The 12971-nt window shown below is 43.9% G+C and overlaps 1 protein-coding gene across 1 annotated transcript; it reads right to left on the reverse strand.

The window, feature by feature from the left end:
* Positions 1 to 10678: 10678 nt before the first annotated feature.
* LOC124370199 lies at positions 10679 to 11947 on the reverse strand. Its single transcript, XM_046828491.1, has one exon. The coding sequence runs from the start codon at positions 11945 to 11947 to the stop codon at positions 10679 to 10681; it is 1269 nt and encodes a 422-aa protein (XP_046684447.1).
* Positions 11948 to 12971: the final 1024 nt, after the last annotated feature.

A 12971-nucleotide genomic window follows, 5' to 3' on the forward strand; every position in this document is an offset into this window, starting at 1 on the left:
GGTTTAAAGGAGAGTTGTTATTAATATTTAAATTTAGAGGATGTCTTTCTGTATTTGTTTTAAAATTTTGAAACTCCCTATTGTAGGATGACGTTTTTGAAATTTCCGCAAAATGTGAGCCGAGTAGATTGGAAACTGTCAAGGGATCAGTTACCACATCGGTACCATTTTTCAGAGCAATAAGAGAAGGTGGAGGGGTCTTACAGCAAACAGATCGAAGCTTCCTCCAAACATCAGATGCAGGAGTTGTTCGTTTTATTAGATCTGTGTAGTCCAGCCAGGACTGCCGCCGTCTGTGTCTAAATACCTGTCTTGCTTTTGCCCGTGCTCTTCTGTACCTACTTAAATTTTCTTCAGTCGGTGATCTGTTGAACTGTCTTAAACATTTTCGACGTTCCTTTAGAGCCGCCGAACATTCTTCAGACCACCAAGATACGTGGCGTTTGTTTGCTGAACCCGAGGATCTTGGAATGCTCCGCTCTGCGGATGTTATAATATTGGATGTAAATAATATAGTGGCTGTATTTATGTCGTTTGATTGGATATTAATAGTTTGAGAAATTATGTTCTTTTTGTACTCGTTCCAGTCAGCCCTCTTAATTTTCCACCTGGGACACCTGCCTGTCGAAGACGGAAAGGATTGAAAAGCTACGGCAATAGGCGCATGGTCACTCCCTGACAGGTCGGGAAGTACGGACCAATGCACTCGAGTTGCCACGACCGGACTGCAGATTGACAGGTCGATTGCCGACCATATGCCAGTCCTAGGGCACATGTAAGTGGCCGACTCGTCATTGAGAACGACCGCTGCCACTTCATCCCACAATCATGTTACCCCTCCGATCAGAATGGCTGGAACCCCAAGAGCGATGGTGTGCATTAAAATCACCAACCATCAAGAAAGGAGACGGGACCTGGCTGTAGAGATCACGTAGATCATCAAGAGATAAATCAAAAGGGGAAGGTGGAATATATATGGAGCAGATGGTTAATTTAAAAGGGACATCGATTGATATTGCTACTGCCTGGAGGTTTGTGACGATGTTCAAAGCTCTAGCATTAACAGAAGAATCTGCTAGAATAGCCACACCTCCACAGGCAATTTGTTGGTGATGATCTAGGCGAAAGATGTCATAACCATTTTGTTTGAAATGAATATGAGGAGACAATTTAGTCTCTTGTAGGCAAATAAATTTAGGTTTTCTTGTCTTTATAAGTAGTTTTAAGTCTTCAAAGTGGCTTCTCAAACCATTAATATTCCATTGTAACAGCATTTTATATTATATTATATATTTTATTTTGTGCTAGTTCATCGTAATTTTTTTTCTTTGTTTAGATACAGGACGGAAGTTACCATGAACAGTTTGGAACTCCGTCTGCATCTCCAAAGGGTCCTCAACCATATCATCATCAAGTGATAATTGTGAGGATCTGGACGAGGATGAGTTAGTCTTTTTTACTAGGGATTTGGATCTATTTTCTGCTTTTTCTTGGATATTCTTTTTTAGTTTGTCGGCGAGTTTTTTCCTCTCTTCCAAAGACAAGGTGGGTTTCGTATTTTTTTGCACCTTATCCCTGAAAGTAGAAGTAGCTGTTGGGCGAGCTTGAGTCTGTGTGTTGGACTTAATATGGGGCGTGTGGACTGCTTGGGAAGGCTTACTGGTGGATGCCAACGGATGTTGTCCGGTACCGGCTGCAAGCTGTTTAACCAAAGCGGCAACCTGCTCTGTTAAATTGAGTACCATACCTTCTAAAGCAGTACACGACGGGCACTGCGCGGATTGGACGGGGGCTGAAGCAGCTTCGGAGTACGAGACTCCCTTTTTAGGGGTTGGAGCGATTCTTCTCCTGTACTCTTTTCGGGCTTCATTAAAGGAGAGTTTGTTAAGAGTGACAATCTTCAATACTTCCTTTTCCTCTATGTAAACTCTACACTCCTTCGAGGTGGAGGCGTGTTTGCCCTTACAGTTCACGCATCTGACGTCGTTCTTGCAACCTTCCTCTTGGTGGCCTTCATCGCCGCAACGGGAACAAGTCTCAGGACCCGAGCACGTCTTAGTAGAGTGCCCGAATCTCTGACAACGGAAACACCGCTGCGGATTTTTGAAGTATGGCCGTACAGTCAGGGACAAGTACCCAGCCTTAATAGTTTTTGGGGGTTGGGGAAATGCAAAGGTCAGAATTAGACCAGGAGTAGGAACCTTTCTCCCATTCTCCGTCCGAAGCATCCTGACCACATCGGTCACCATTTCACACTGCAGCTCGTCCTTGATCTCCTCCTCACTACACTCCATCAGGTCACGGCAGAAGACGATCCCCTTGGAGGTGTTCAGTGAGGAGTGCGGTTGAACGACGACTTCTACCTGATCAAAAAAGCTTGTCATCTGAAGGAATTTCTTGGCTTGGATGTGGTTGGCAGCCTCCACCAAGATAGTTCCATTCCTTAATTTGCTTACGGATTTAGGCTGACCGCCTGAGGAAACAAAAGCCTTGTTAATAAGGAAAGGACTAACCTTCGTAAGAGTTTTGCCCTCATCCTTATGACTCACGATTAAGTATAGTGGAGTAGGAATGCTCATATTTTCAGCTCTTACTTTTTCTTCCACTTTCCTTTGTTTGATATACGATTCATTTTCAGAATCTGACAACTGTCGCTTTTTCTCTGGATCGTTGTCTCTTCCTCCAAATTCTTGCCCTAAGGGTGGGGTGTTTTGAATATCCATAGATAAGTTCACCAGCGCATCGTGTTTAGTAGTGCGGGCCGATTCACCGGGAGCGGGCATGCCCTCGGGTGTCCCACAAACCGTAGCTTGGGGGACAACCCTACCTCAGTTCCCCGAGGCCCGGTTTCCATCGATTACCAAGTCGGGAATACGCGCACAACTTGGACTCGCACGTGGCAACAGGGGCTCCGACACCCCTGCCTACTGAACACTTCCTGACCAAGGACCGAAGTGGCTGGCTTCTGAACCAGTACATGACTTACGCCTCGGCAGAGACAAGCTCACATCAGCTCTCACCGACACCAGATAGGGCACCTAGTGCCGGCTTAAGCACTCCCAGCGAGCCATGTACTGGAACGGTCAGAGGACGGGTACTTTTACCCTGGAGGGGGATTTGGTAGGAATTAAGGAAATGGTTAGGTGGGTGTGGGCAGTTTAACGTCATACCCAGGACGGCACATTGTATTATATTTCTTTTTGTTTTCAATGTTGCAATCGTTGTTATTACTGAAATTTTGTATTGATAGCTGTATTTACATCTTGCTTTGGATTCCTTTGTGTATTTATATTCTAACTATGTTCGATTTGATGTTAAGTTATTTGTGTGAAATTACATAATTTCTTCTAAATAGAGTTTCTAGTCTTACATTACTTAAAATACCACATTTTAACTGTTAAATGCTTACTACTTAATGTATAATATTTATTAAATAATCGTATTCTCGTGAAATGGGCATACATGATAAATCTGCTAACAATAATTCTAAACATTGTATTTTTATAGGAAACAAATAGTATTGTGAATGTACAATTTTATGAAGGACATTTTATTATTTGTGAAATAATTGTTATAAACACAGTTATTGACATCAAACACAGTAACGCTTTGTTGAATTTTATGTTTTTCTTCCATTACTTCTCCTGTATGTAATTTCCCGTTTTTAATAATTAATTAGTTTACTACTCACTTATTTAGCGCAATTTTAGTTGTTGTAAAGCAAGTTAAATAGGTGCATATAAATGCAGAACAAAACAGGCAGGCTGAGTAGTAACGTAACAACAGGGCTAGGGGTTTGAGAGAAAGCCGAGTGCCGGGCCGACCGATTCAGATTCTTTCTCTACTGGGTACAGAGCGCGCACGAAGTGGCAACACAGGGCTCGAGCGAGACGGTCCGCGAGCTGCCACCACCCCTGTCGTCGCCGCTCTGGCCGAGTCAATTTTCCCTATGGCACGAGCACTCTGTATATACCTCATTACTCTGTGACTGTGCCTTCGGATAAGCAACTGAAATATCAGTAACAGCCTTTCAAATTAAAGTTCCTTGGCATAAATGTAATGAGAGAAGCCGCATAGAGTTATATTGCACAACATTCGATAAACTGACGGACCCGTTACCGTATTGGTTATTTCTAAATTGGCAACTCTAAGATTTATACAGAAATAATGAATGGTCTCAAATAATAGTACTGTATTTTCTGTGAATTAAACCATTAATTAGAAATTATAGCATCGTAGGTACAAAGTTAAGACTGCATTGCTTTTCTTAAGTAGTCCTGGATAAGTTACAGCTTTTGGAGCACTGACCTAAACATTAAATATGACATTGATATATACTGAGATAGAATAATCAGTAACGAGAAAATGTATTATTTATTAATTCAATGCGAGAAGAATCTGACACTGTATATATAACAATCGAGGTATACACAATATTCACTACAAGTGTTATCGTTTTTAATTACTTGTTATTATTTAAACTTCATAATGTAAATCAATATAAGAGTGCGTGTTAGTATTAGTAAGTAAGACGTATGTTTAAGTAATATGTTACTATTTTTTATTAAATGGTATTATGACTTCCGTGAAGTATAACATAGCATTTATTAAAACAGAAAGTTGTAACTGGAGATGATACGCAAGTGTTAAAAAATTCTGTTATTTGACGTTTAAATTTCACAGTTACATTATTTTTCAAGAAATCTTCTAGAAAAATTATGGTCAAGTTTATATTTTCATTATTTGACTGTCAAGTTGTTGATTTGTACTATATGTTCTTTTACTATCCAAATGAAGTTAGCATCCGGAATATTAATTTTTCGGTCGATCGAATCATAACCTGATGAAGGAAAGTTATAAATTTAAAATGTTACCTCAACTCCAAACAGTTTTGCTCGATTACAAAAAAAGTATGGTCGGGTGTATGGTAATTAATTACGGGTATGAAACTATCTTACTACAGCACACAATTTACATTCCATTGTTTGGTATAAACGTGGTTAACGGTATTTGGTTGTTTAAATCAGTTACTATCCAGATATTGGTTAAATATCGCACTTCTTGGCGATACAGGCCAAGCTTTAAAAACCAGGCGGTACCCAGTAAAGAGGTGTGAGTCAACTCATTTACACAAAGGCATACCTCCACCACCCCTAACACAATGACTTGTCTCGAGGTCGCCGACTTTCACCTACAAGAGTGAGGGTGGATGGGACGAGGGGGTTGTTGGCTGTTCTAGGAACCAAGGCCTAGAAACTCATATAGTCGTCATTTTTGCCACCTCTTGTCAGTTGTTCGCTTTCTTGTGACCTGAGAACACGTGCAATTTGTAGCTAAACAGTGAGTTTACATATGGTTTGAATAACTTGTACTCGTGTTGTTCGACATGGCCGGGCGACATGTATGTAGTTATAGGAACTGTGATAATAGCTATGACAAAGTGAAAGATTTGAAAATGTTTAAATTTCCGAAGAATTCATGCCATGAATGGGTTAAAAACTGTGGTAAGTACCTATATATCAATAAATCTTATTAGTGCAAATATACATTAGTTAAAAAAGTGGGGAATCTCGTTCCGGAAGTTTACGAAAGTCATTAAGCAACTTAACAGGGTTTCATTTAATTTATTTACACATTAGGTCAACTTTGTAGACTTTTAAATTGATTTAGTATTATTGATATTCCCAGAACTAATATGGAAAAGCATATGTCTACTATTTATATTTTTTATATTTTTACTCTATCATCTCAAAAACCCATATCATTCTTCTTCTAGACGTGGACTTTGAAACACCAAAAAATCAACCACTCCGGAATCCAATGGAGAATATCGAGGGAAGAGCTCCGGCACCCCCTGATGGAGAAACAAGCCTTCCGGGGCCACTGGCTGCTCTTCTGGATGCCTGCGCGGCTTCCAAAGTTAGTTCCAGTTTTGGCGCCCCAAAAGGCCTTTCTCAAGGCCACATTGGACTTTCCACGGATCGTCTTCCCGAAGCCCGGACTGCTGTTCCTGCTGCCCCAGCGACCTCCAACGGCCTGTTGGAGACCAGGAGCAGCCTTCCAGCGCCCGCTGCCCAGCCTGCGGTAATGTTGGAAAACATCGCTCAAAAAGGCCTTCTTAAAGGCCACATCAGCCGATCCTCAGAGATCGGCCCAGTGACCCGTCCGACGGTTCCTGCCGCCAGTGGGAGCTTTCCTGGACACGAGGAGGCCGCCCTGACCCTGCCAGAGTCAACTGCTCAGCCAGCGGTGATGTTTAGCGACATCGCCAAAAAAGACCTTATTAAAGGCCACTTCAGCCCATCAGCGGATTCCGGCACTGCGGCCCGCCTGACTCCAGCTTCCTCAGGAGCCTTCCCTGGACTACAGGAGACAGTCCAGACCCCTCCAATGGCCGCTGTCCTGCCTTCCACGGACTATCCAGCAGAAGGTAAATATAGCCTTTCACAAGGCAACCACCCACCTGGGACAGGAGAACAGGGCCCAGGTGTAGTCCGGATTACCCCGGAGACTAGCCATGGTGCGGTCAAAAACGGCCAGGGAGCCCTCAGCCGGTCGGACGTCTGCTCCGCAAACTCCATGCGGAAGAGACAGGCGACGACCGACCCAGCCCTTCCCTTCAAGTGCCGTAGAACGGCGGGCGTTGAGATGGAGGTTGAGAGGGAGCATCGCATTCCGCCCGTTGTTCTTAACGTCCCAAAAGGGTGGGCCAGTCATGCCGTCACCTTGAGGCAGCTCCTGAGTGGCGACCTGGAGGCGGTATGTACTGCCAGAACTCTGCGTCTAAAGACGTCGACAGTGGCACACTTCCGCTCGCTCCAGCGATATCTCCAGGGCGAGGGAATATTGTTCCATACCTTCTCGCTCGCCAGCGAGAGGTTGCTGAAGGTGGTAATTAAGGGCCTGCCTTCCACCCTGTCGTCTGAGGAGGTCATGACGGAGCTTCACGAGGAGGAGTTCAACGTCGCAGATGCGAAGAGGCTGAAATCCAGGAGGGGCCAGCCAACCAGCCTCTGGCAGATCTCCCTTCGGAACAGCGAGGGACGGAGGCCCGCCGCTGAAATCTACAATATCCAGCGGCTGTTCTACTGCAGACTGGAGGTGAGGAAGTTCACCAGGCCCGGCGGCCCGATCCAGTGTCACAGGTGTCAGGAGTTCGGCCACGGCTCCAACCACTGCCACCGGGAGCTGCGCTGCGTTCGCTGCGGTGACGCCCACCCGTCCAGCCTCTGCCCGAAGGAGGCGTCTGTGCCAGCAAGGTGCTGCAACTGCGACGAGGCCCACTCTGCTAATTACAAGGGTTGCGCCAAATACAAAGCGGAGCGCCAGAACTCTTACGCGGCTGCAGCCAAGGCTGGGAAGCCTACGCCTGCGAAGACGCAGCCGCCAAAGGCAAGAAGAAACCCTCCCCCACCACCTCCAGTCGCTGACGTAGCCAACCCTGACTCCTCCACTGACAGCCAGGACGAAGACGACGGCTTTGAGACCGTGAGGCGCCGCCGCCACCGACTTCCACGGAACCTCAAAAACCGTGGAGATCGCTCACCGGCGAAGGCCAAGGAGTCGGAGCCCCTCCCACCACCAGCTGCCCGACGACCTGAGAAGCTCAAGGAGTCCCCAGCCCCCGAGCACAAACCCAGGCCGACTCCTAGACTACGTCTGGAAGTCCCAAAGCCTGCTCAGGCTGCCACTGCCACCTTCGCCCCTGCCCCACAACTCACCCGGGACACACCCATGGCCACTCAGCCCGCTGCCCACCTCCATCAAGATCTCAAGGCAGGAATTGCAGAGATTCTCTCCCAGCTGACAGCCATAGTCCATATGAGGGGCCGACTCATGGAGCTCCTGGGCACCTCCATCCATGGGTAAGCTCCGGATCGTCACCTGGAACGCCAATGGGCTAGCGGACAAGAGGCTGGAGCTCAGCCAGCTTCTGACGGACATGGATGTAGACGTGGCCCTAATCCAGGAAACCCACTTCAGGCAAGCAGACCGCTTCGGTATCCCAAACTTCCAGATGTACCGCACCGACAGGCTGCAGCAGAACATTCGTCCCAACGTTGGCACGGCTGTCTTAGTACTCGAGATCGCCTCGATCTACAACCCGCCTAAGAAGATGCTGCAGCCACAACACCTGGACACCCTGCTGCGACCTGGCGTTCCTGCACTCGTGGCAGGAGACATGAACGCCAAACATCTGGACTGGGGATGCCGAATCACCAACGCCGTCGGGAGTGGCCTCAAACGATTCCTGGGGAGGAGTTTTTGGAACAAGTAATCGCAGAGTTCAGCTCTTCTAAAGAAAATAACAGGTTAAGGGGGCTATTTGTATTTAAATTATAATTTATTTGTACAGTTTCAATGGTATGCTTAACCCTTCCAACGCGGCTAACGCCTATAGATGCGGAACTGCCGATGCTTTAAACGCGGATAGCGTTTACAAACGCAAAAGCTTTACTTTTGAAATGGCGAAGAATTAGTTGTTAAAACTTCCGTAAGAGAACAGGTCGATGTATCTTTCGACTGTCGGGACTAGACAAAACGCTTTGTCACCGTTGGTGGACGTTATAACGGTATCTACTCGGGTTGAAAGCAATCGCCGCCATTTTTTGTATAGCCTGTGACGCGGCATACGCCTACAGACGCGTTCGTTTCGTTCAGCTGTTTAACTACGTGTGTGTTGGTCGTATGTTGGTTATATTGTTAAACGAAGTGAATCAGTCCGTTGTTATTCTAATGGTGTTTTAGTTTGTTTTTACTAACATTTAGTATAGTTTTTTGTTATAATGGCTAATACAGATGATGCAAATGATTATTAAGAACAACTTAGTTTGAGCGCATTTTTGTTATATTATGTGTAATATTTTTTTCAATTATTTGTTTTGTATTTTATACCAGTTTCACCATACAAGTCCAGTTTATTTATTCTAAATAAATAAGGTTTATAAGTACAATATTTGTTTCATTTCCCTTGTAGGCTATCGTATAAAGAAGTTTGTGTTGAATTTCATATTATTACATTTCAAAATCTTATACTGAACTTATTTATTTTTATGTCCTAATTATACAGAAACTTCAGTTACAATTTACTCATTATAAATAACCTGTATAAATGTAATGAAATCTGTCAAATAGTGTTCCTATGTACATTGTCCTGCAATGCAGTTTATTAAAAATTTCAAATGTTTTCGTACGTATAAAATTCTCAAAAATATGTAATATTACATGTTTATTATTTTTAATCATAAAGGTAATACCAAAGAATATGAAACAAAAATTAGCATTGGGAAATTTAAAAAAAAAATATATTTTTTTATTTCTTAGCGTTTGACAGTAATTTAAATTAGCACTTTAAGGGTTAAATCTTTGAAACTCAGGACAGTATGATGTAGTCGTTGATACTTCAGATATGGTATGAGACAACTGGTTTGCGACCTCTTGAGGATTGGAAATGATATTATTCCCAACCTTAAGTTCTAGGATAGGTTGGGAGGGGGGTTTTCCACAAACCGAGCGAAGCTTCCTCCATACTACTGAAGAAGCCGTAGTCCTTGTTATGGAATTGATGAACGCTTGCCACGACTGTCTCTGCGAAATCCTAAAAATCTGGCAGGCTTTAGCTCTCTTTTGTCGGTATAACTCTAGGTTTTCTTGAGTAGGCCTGATTTTAAATTTTCTTAGAGCTTTTCTTCTGTCTCGAAGAGCTTTACTACATTCGACTGTCCACCAAGGAACTAAGTTCCGCTTCGGTGTACTAGAAGATATAGGTATACTGTCCTGAGCTGCATGCAATATAGAATTATTTATGTTAGTGACTGCGGTTTCAATATCCAATGGAATATTTATTTCTGGGGTTATTATGGTTTCGTTAAATTTATTCCAATCGGCTTTTTTAATAATCCATTTCGGTCTCCTGTTTCTTTGTATCACCATATCCCGAAAACTAATCAGGATTGGAACATGGTCGCTTCCGTGTAAATCCGTGATTAGCTGCCAGTCTATTCTATGTGCAAGACCCGGGCTGCAAATCGATAAATCGATGACAGACCAAGATCCAGTTCGAGGGCATAAATATATAGGGGAGCCGTTATTTAATACAACCAAGTTGGCTTCGTCGCAGATTCTGACACAACCAAGTTGCCTCTTGAGGAACAGGTATTAGATCCCCAAAAATGGTGATGAGCGTTGAAATCACCAATCATGAGAAATGGACGGGGCAACTGATTAATCAGGTCTGACAGCTCTTGTCTGTCGAGAACGAATGGTGGAGGTGGAAAATATACAGAACATATATTTATTTTAAAAGGAACCGAAATGGAGATACATGAAGCTTGCAGGGAAGTGTTTAAGTTCACTTCTTTTGCGCCAACTGTTGCATCCACGAAAATAGCTGTACCCCCACATGCATTAAGGTTGTGGAGGTTATCTTAATGATAAATATCGAAACCCTTCAAGGAAAAATTATTTGCCCAGTGAAATTTAGTTTCCTGGATGCAGACTACACTTGGCTTTGACTCCTGAAGAAGATGTTTTAATTCTTCAACGCGTGATTTTAATCCGTTTATGTTCCATTGGAGTATTGAAAACATTTATTTGTTATTTAAAAAAAAGTTATTTTATTTCTGGTTTTTGAGAATTGTGGATTTTTAAATTTACCTGTGACTGTCTTGAATTCTGTTTATAAGGTTTGTTCATCCACAATCTCGTCCTCCTCCATAACACTTGATTGGGATGAAAAACGGGAATGTGTGGAAGTGTTTGGTGATCCTTGGGAGCGGTTGTCAATCTTACTTTTAATATTTTGTTTTAGTTTGTCGTTGAGCGCTTTTCTTTCAGCTGGCGTTTGCTGTTGAGGTTTTTGTTTCTCGGATACATTAGTTTTTTTGTTTGGTGTTTTTAGGAATTTTGTTCTAGTGCTCTGTAGACGAGGATCGTCAGATGTCTTCGCTGGAAGTAGCTTCGGTTGTACTTGGGGGATTGGATTGAAGTTAGCCGAGAGTAAACTAATGACATTTGTCATTTGTTGTGTCAGGGCTTCAACCATCGCCTCCAAGGAAGAACAATGAGAACAGGAAGGAGTATCTCGGGTTGTCGAGGCAGCAGCTTTTGCGTAAGACACATCTTTCTTCGGCAGTTGAGCTGTTCGTCTTCTATACTGTTTGCGAGCATCCACGAATGACAGCTTGTTAACTGTGGCAATCTTTATTACCTCCTTTTCTTCTAGGTATATCTTGCAATTTCTTGAGGCTGCGGAGTGTTTTCCTTTGCAGTTAACGCAGAAGGGTTCTATGTTGCATGTCTTTTCGTTGTGGTCTCCCTTACCGCATTGTACGCACAGTTCTTTGTTTTGGCATACTTTACTAGAATGTCCGAACTTCTGACATCGAAAACATCGCTGTGGGTTTCGAAAGTACGGACGTACAGAAAGAACAAGATATCCTGCCTTAATCGTCTCCGGAGGGTGGGGTAAGTTGAAGGTTAGGATATGCCCGGGAGTTGCGAATTGATTCGCATCTAGATTGCATTCAAGCAGCTCCCTACTGAAAACGATACCCTTTGAAGAGTTCAGGGTATCATGGGGTTGAACTACTACTTGAAATTTATCAAAGAATGAGGTGGTCTTCAGTAGTTGTTTCGATTGTTTACTATCAACCGCTTCCACCAGAACAGTTCCATCTCGAAGTTTCTTAATGGAGTTTGGCTGGCCTCCTGCTCCTACAATTGCCTTGTTAATAAGGAAGGGACTAGCTTTGGATAGAGGGTTTCTTTCATCTCTAGACTTGAAGACTAGGGACAGTGGAGTGTTTGTTGCATAGGCCTCGTCATTTTGGTCTATTCTTCTTTGTTTGCTGTCCTCTTCTTGCATGGAGTCGGGTGATGGTCTTTTCAGATTACTTTCGCAATCTCTGTTTACTACACTGTGCCTTGGAGTTGGGGAGGTATCCATAGAAAGTTAACCAGCGCTTTGTGTGGAGAGGTGCGGGCCGAAACACCAGGAACGGGCGTGCCCTCGGGTCCTTGAACAAACAGACCCTACCCCAGTTCCCCGGGGCCTGGTGTTAGCTCGTTTAACCGAGACGGGAATTCGCGCACGACTCGGGCTCGCACGTAGCAGCAGAGACTCCGACATCTCTGCTCACTGCACACTTCCTGACCAAGGACTGACGTGGCTGGTCTCAGATCCGTATCGTCACTGACGCGTCGGCAGCGCAAGCGCACATTAGCCCCAGCACACTAACAAGAAGGCACTCCTTGATTAGGGCTAGGGCACTCCCAGCGGGTGACGAAGCGGAACAGTCGGAAAGGAGTGAGTAGGGACGGATAGGATTAAGGATACGGGAAAGGATGGGAAAGGCAGTTTAACGTCATACCCAGGACGACAAATTAGATGAAACACATTGGATTACGGCAAGGCGGTAAGTGAAGCATTTTGTTGTTATCACGTAATCCGGAGCTACATAATCAAGGTAAAAAGGTAACAAAACCTTATGATTTAAGAATTACTTTTGGAGACGTGTTATTTATTTGCTTAAGTATTCGTAACCCTTTTTCAGGAAACCCTGATTTGATAGGACTGTCTCCAACAAAGCTTAATATTTACAAAAAAGTGTGTGGATATCACTTTCGAAAAGAAAACATTCTTCCGAGGGGCAGACTAATTCAAGGAGCCATACCCATTTGTTTTGAACCAGCAGAAGAACCACCAAGAGCAACTACGTCGGCAGATGTGATGACGTCTCCCCTAGCATTAACAGTCGAGCCATACTCACCAATGAGATATGGGATAAGATCTGCTGTAGAATCGGTGATAGGTTCTCCTGCAGTCAGCACGTCTTCAGCAACATTTTCAGTACAACAATCACCAGCCGTCGGACATTGGATTCAAACCGCGTCACCTTTACATCGCAGCAATTTTATAAAAGCCATAAGATCGTTATTTGGAACTAATGTTAAGACAACTCTTGAGCGTA

The sequence above is a fragment of the Homalodisca vitripennis genome, unplaced genomic scaffold, assembly GCF_021130785.1.
Source record: "Homalodisca vitripennis isolate AUS2020 unplaced genomic scaffold, UT_GWSS_2.1 ScUCBcl_30;HRSCAF=681, whole genome shotgun sequence".
Classification (NCBI taxonomy): domain Eukaryota; kingdom Metazoa; phylum Arthropoda; class Insecta; order Hemiptera; family Cicadellidae; genus Homalodisca; species Homalodisca vitripennis.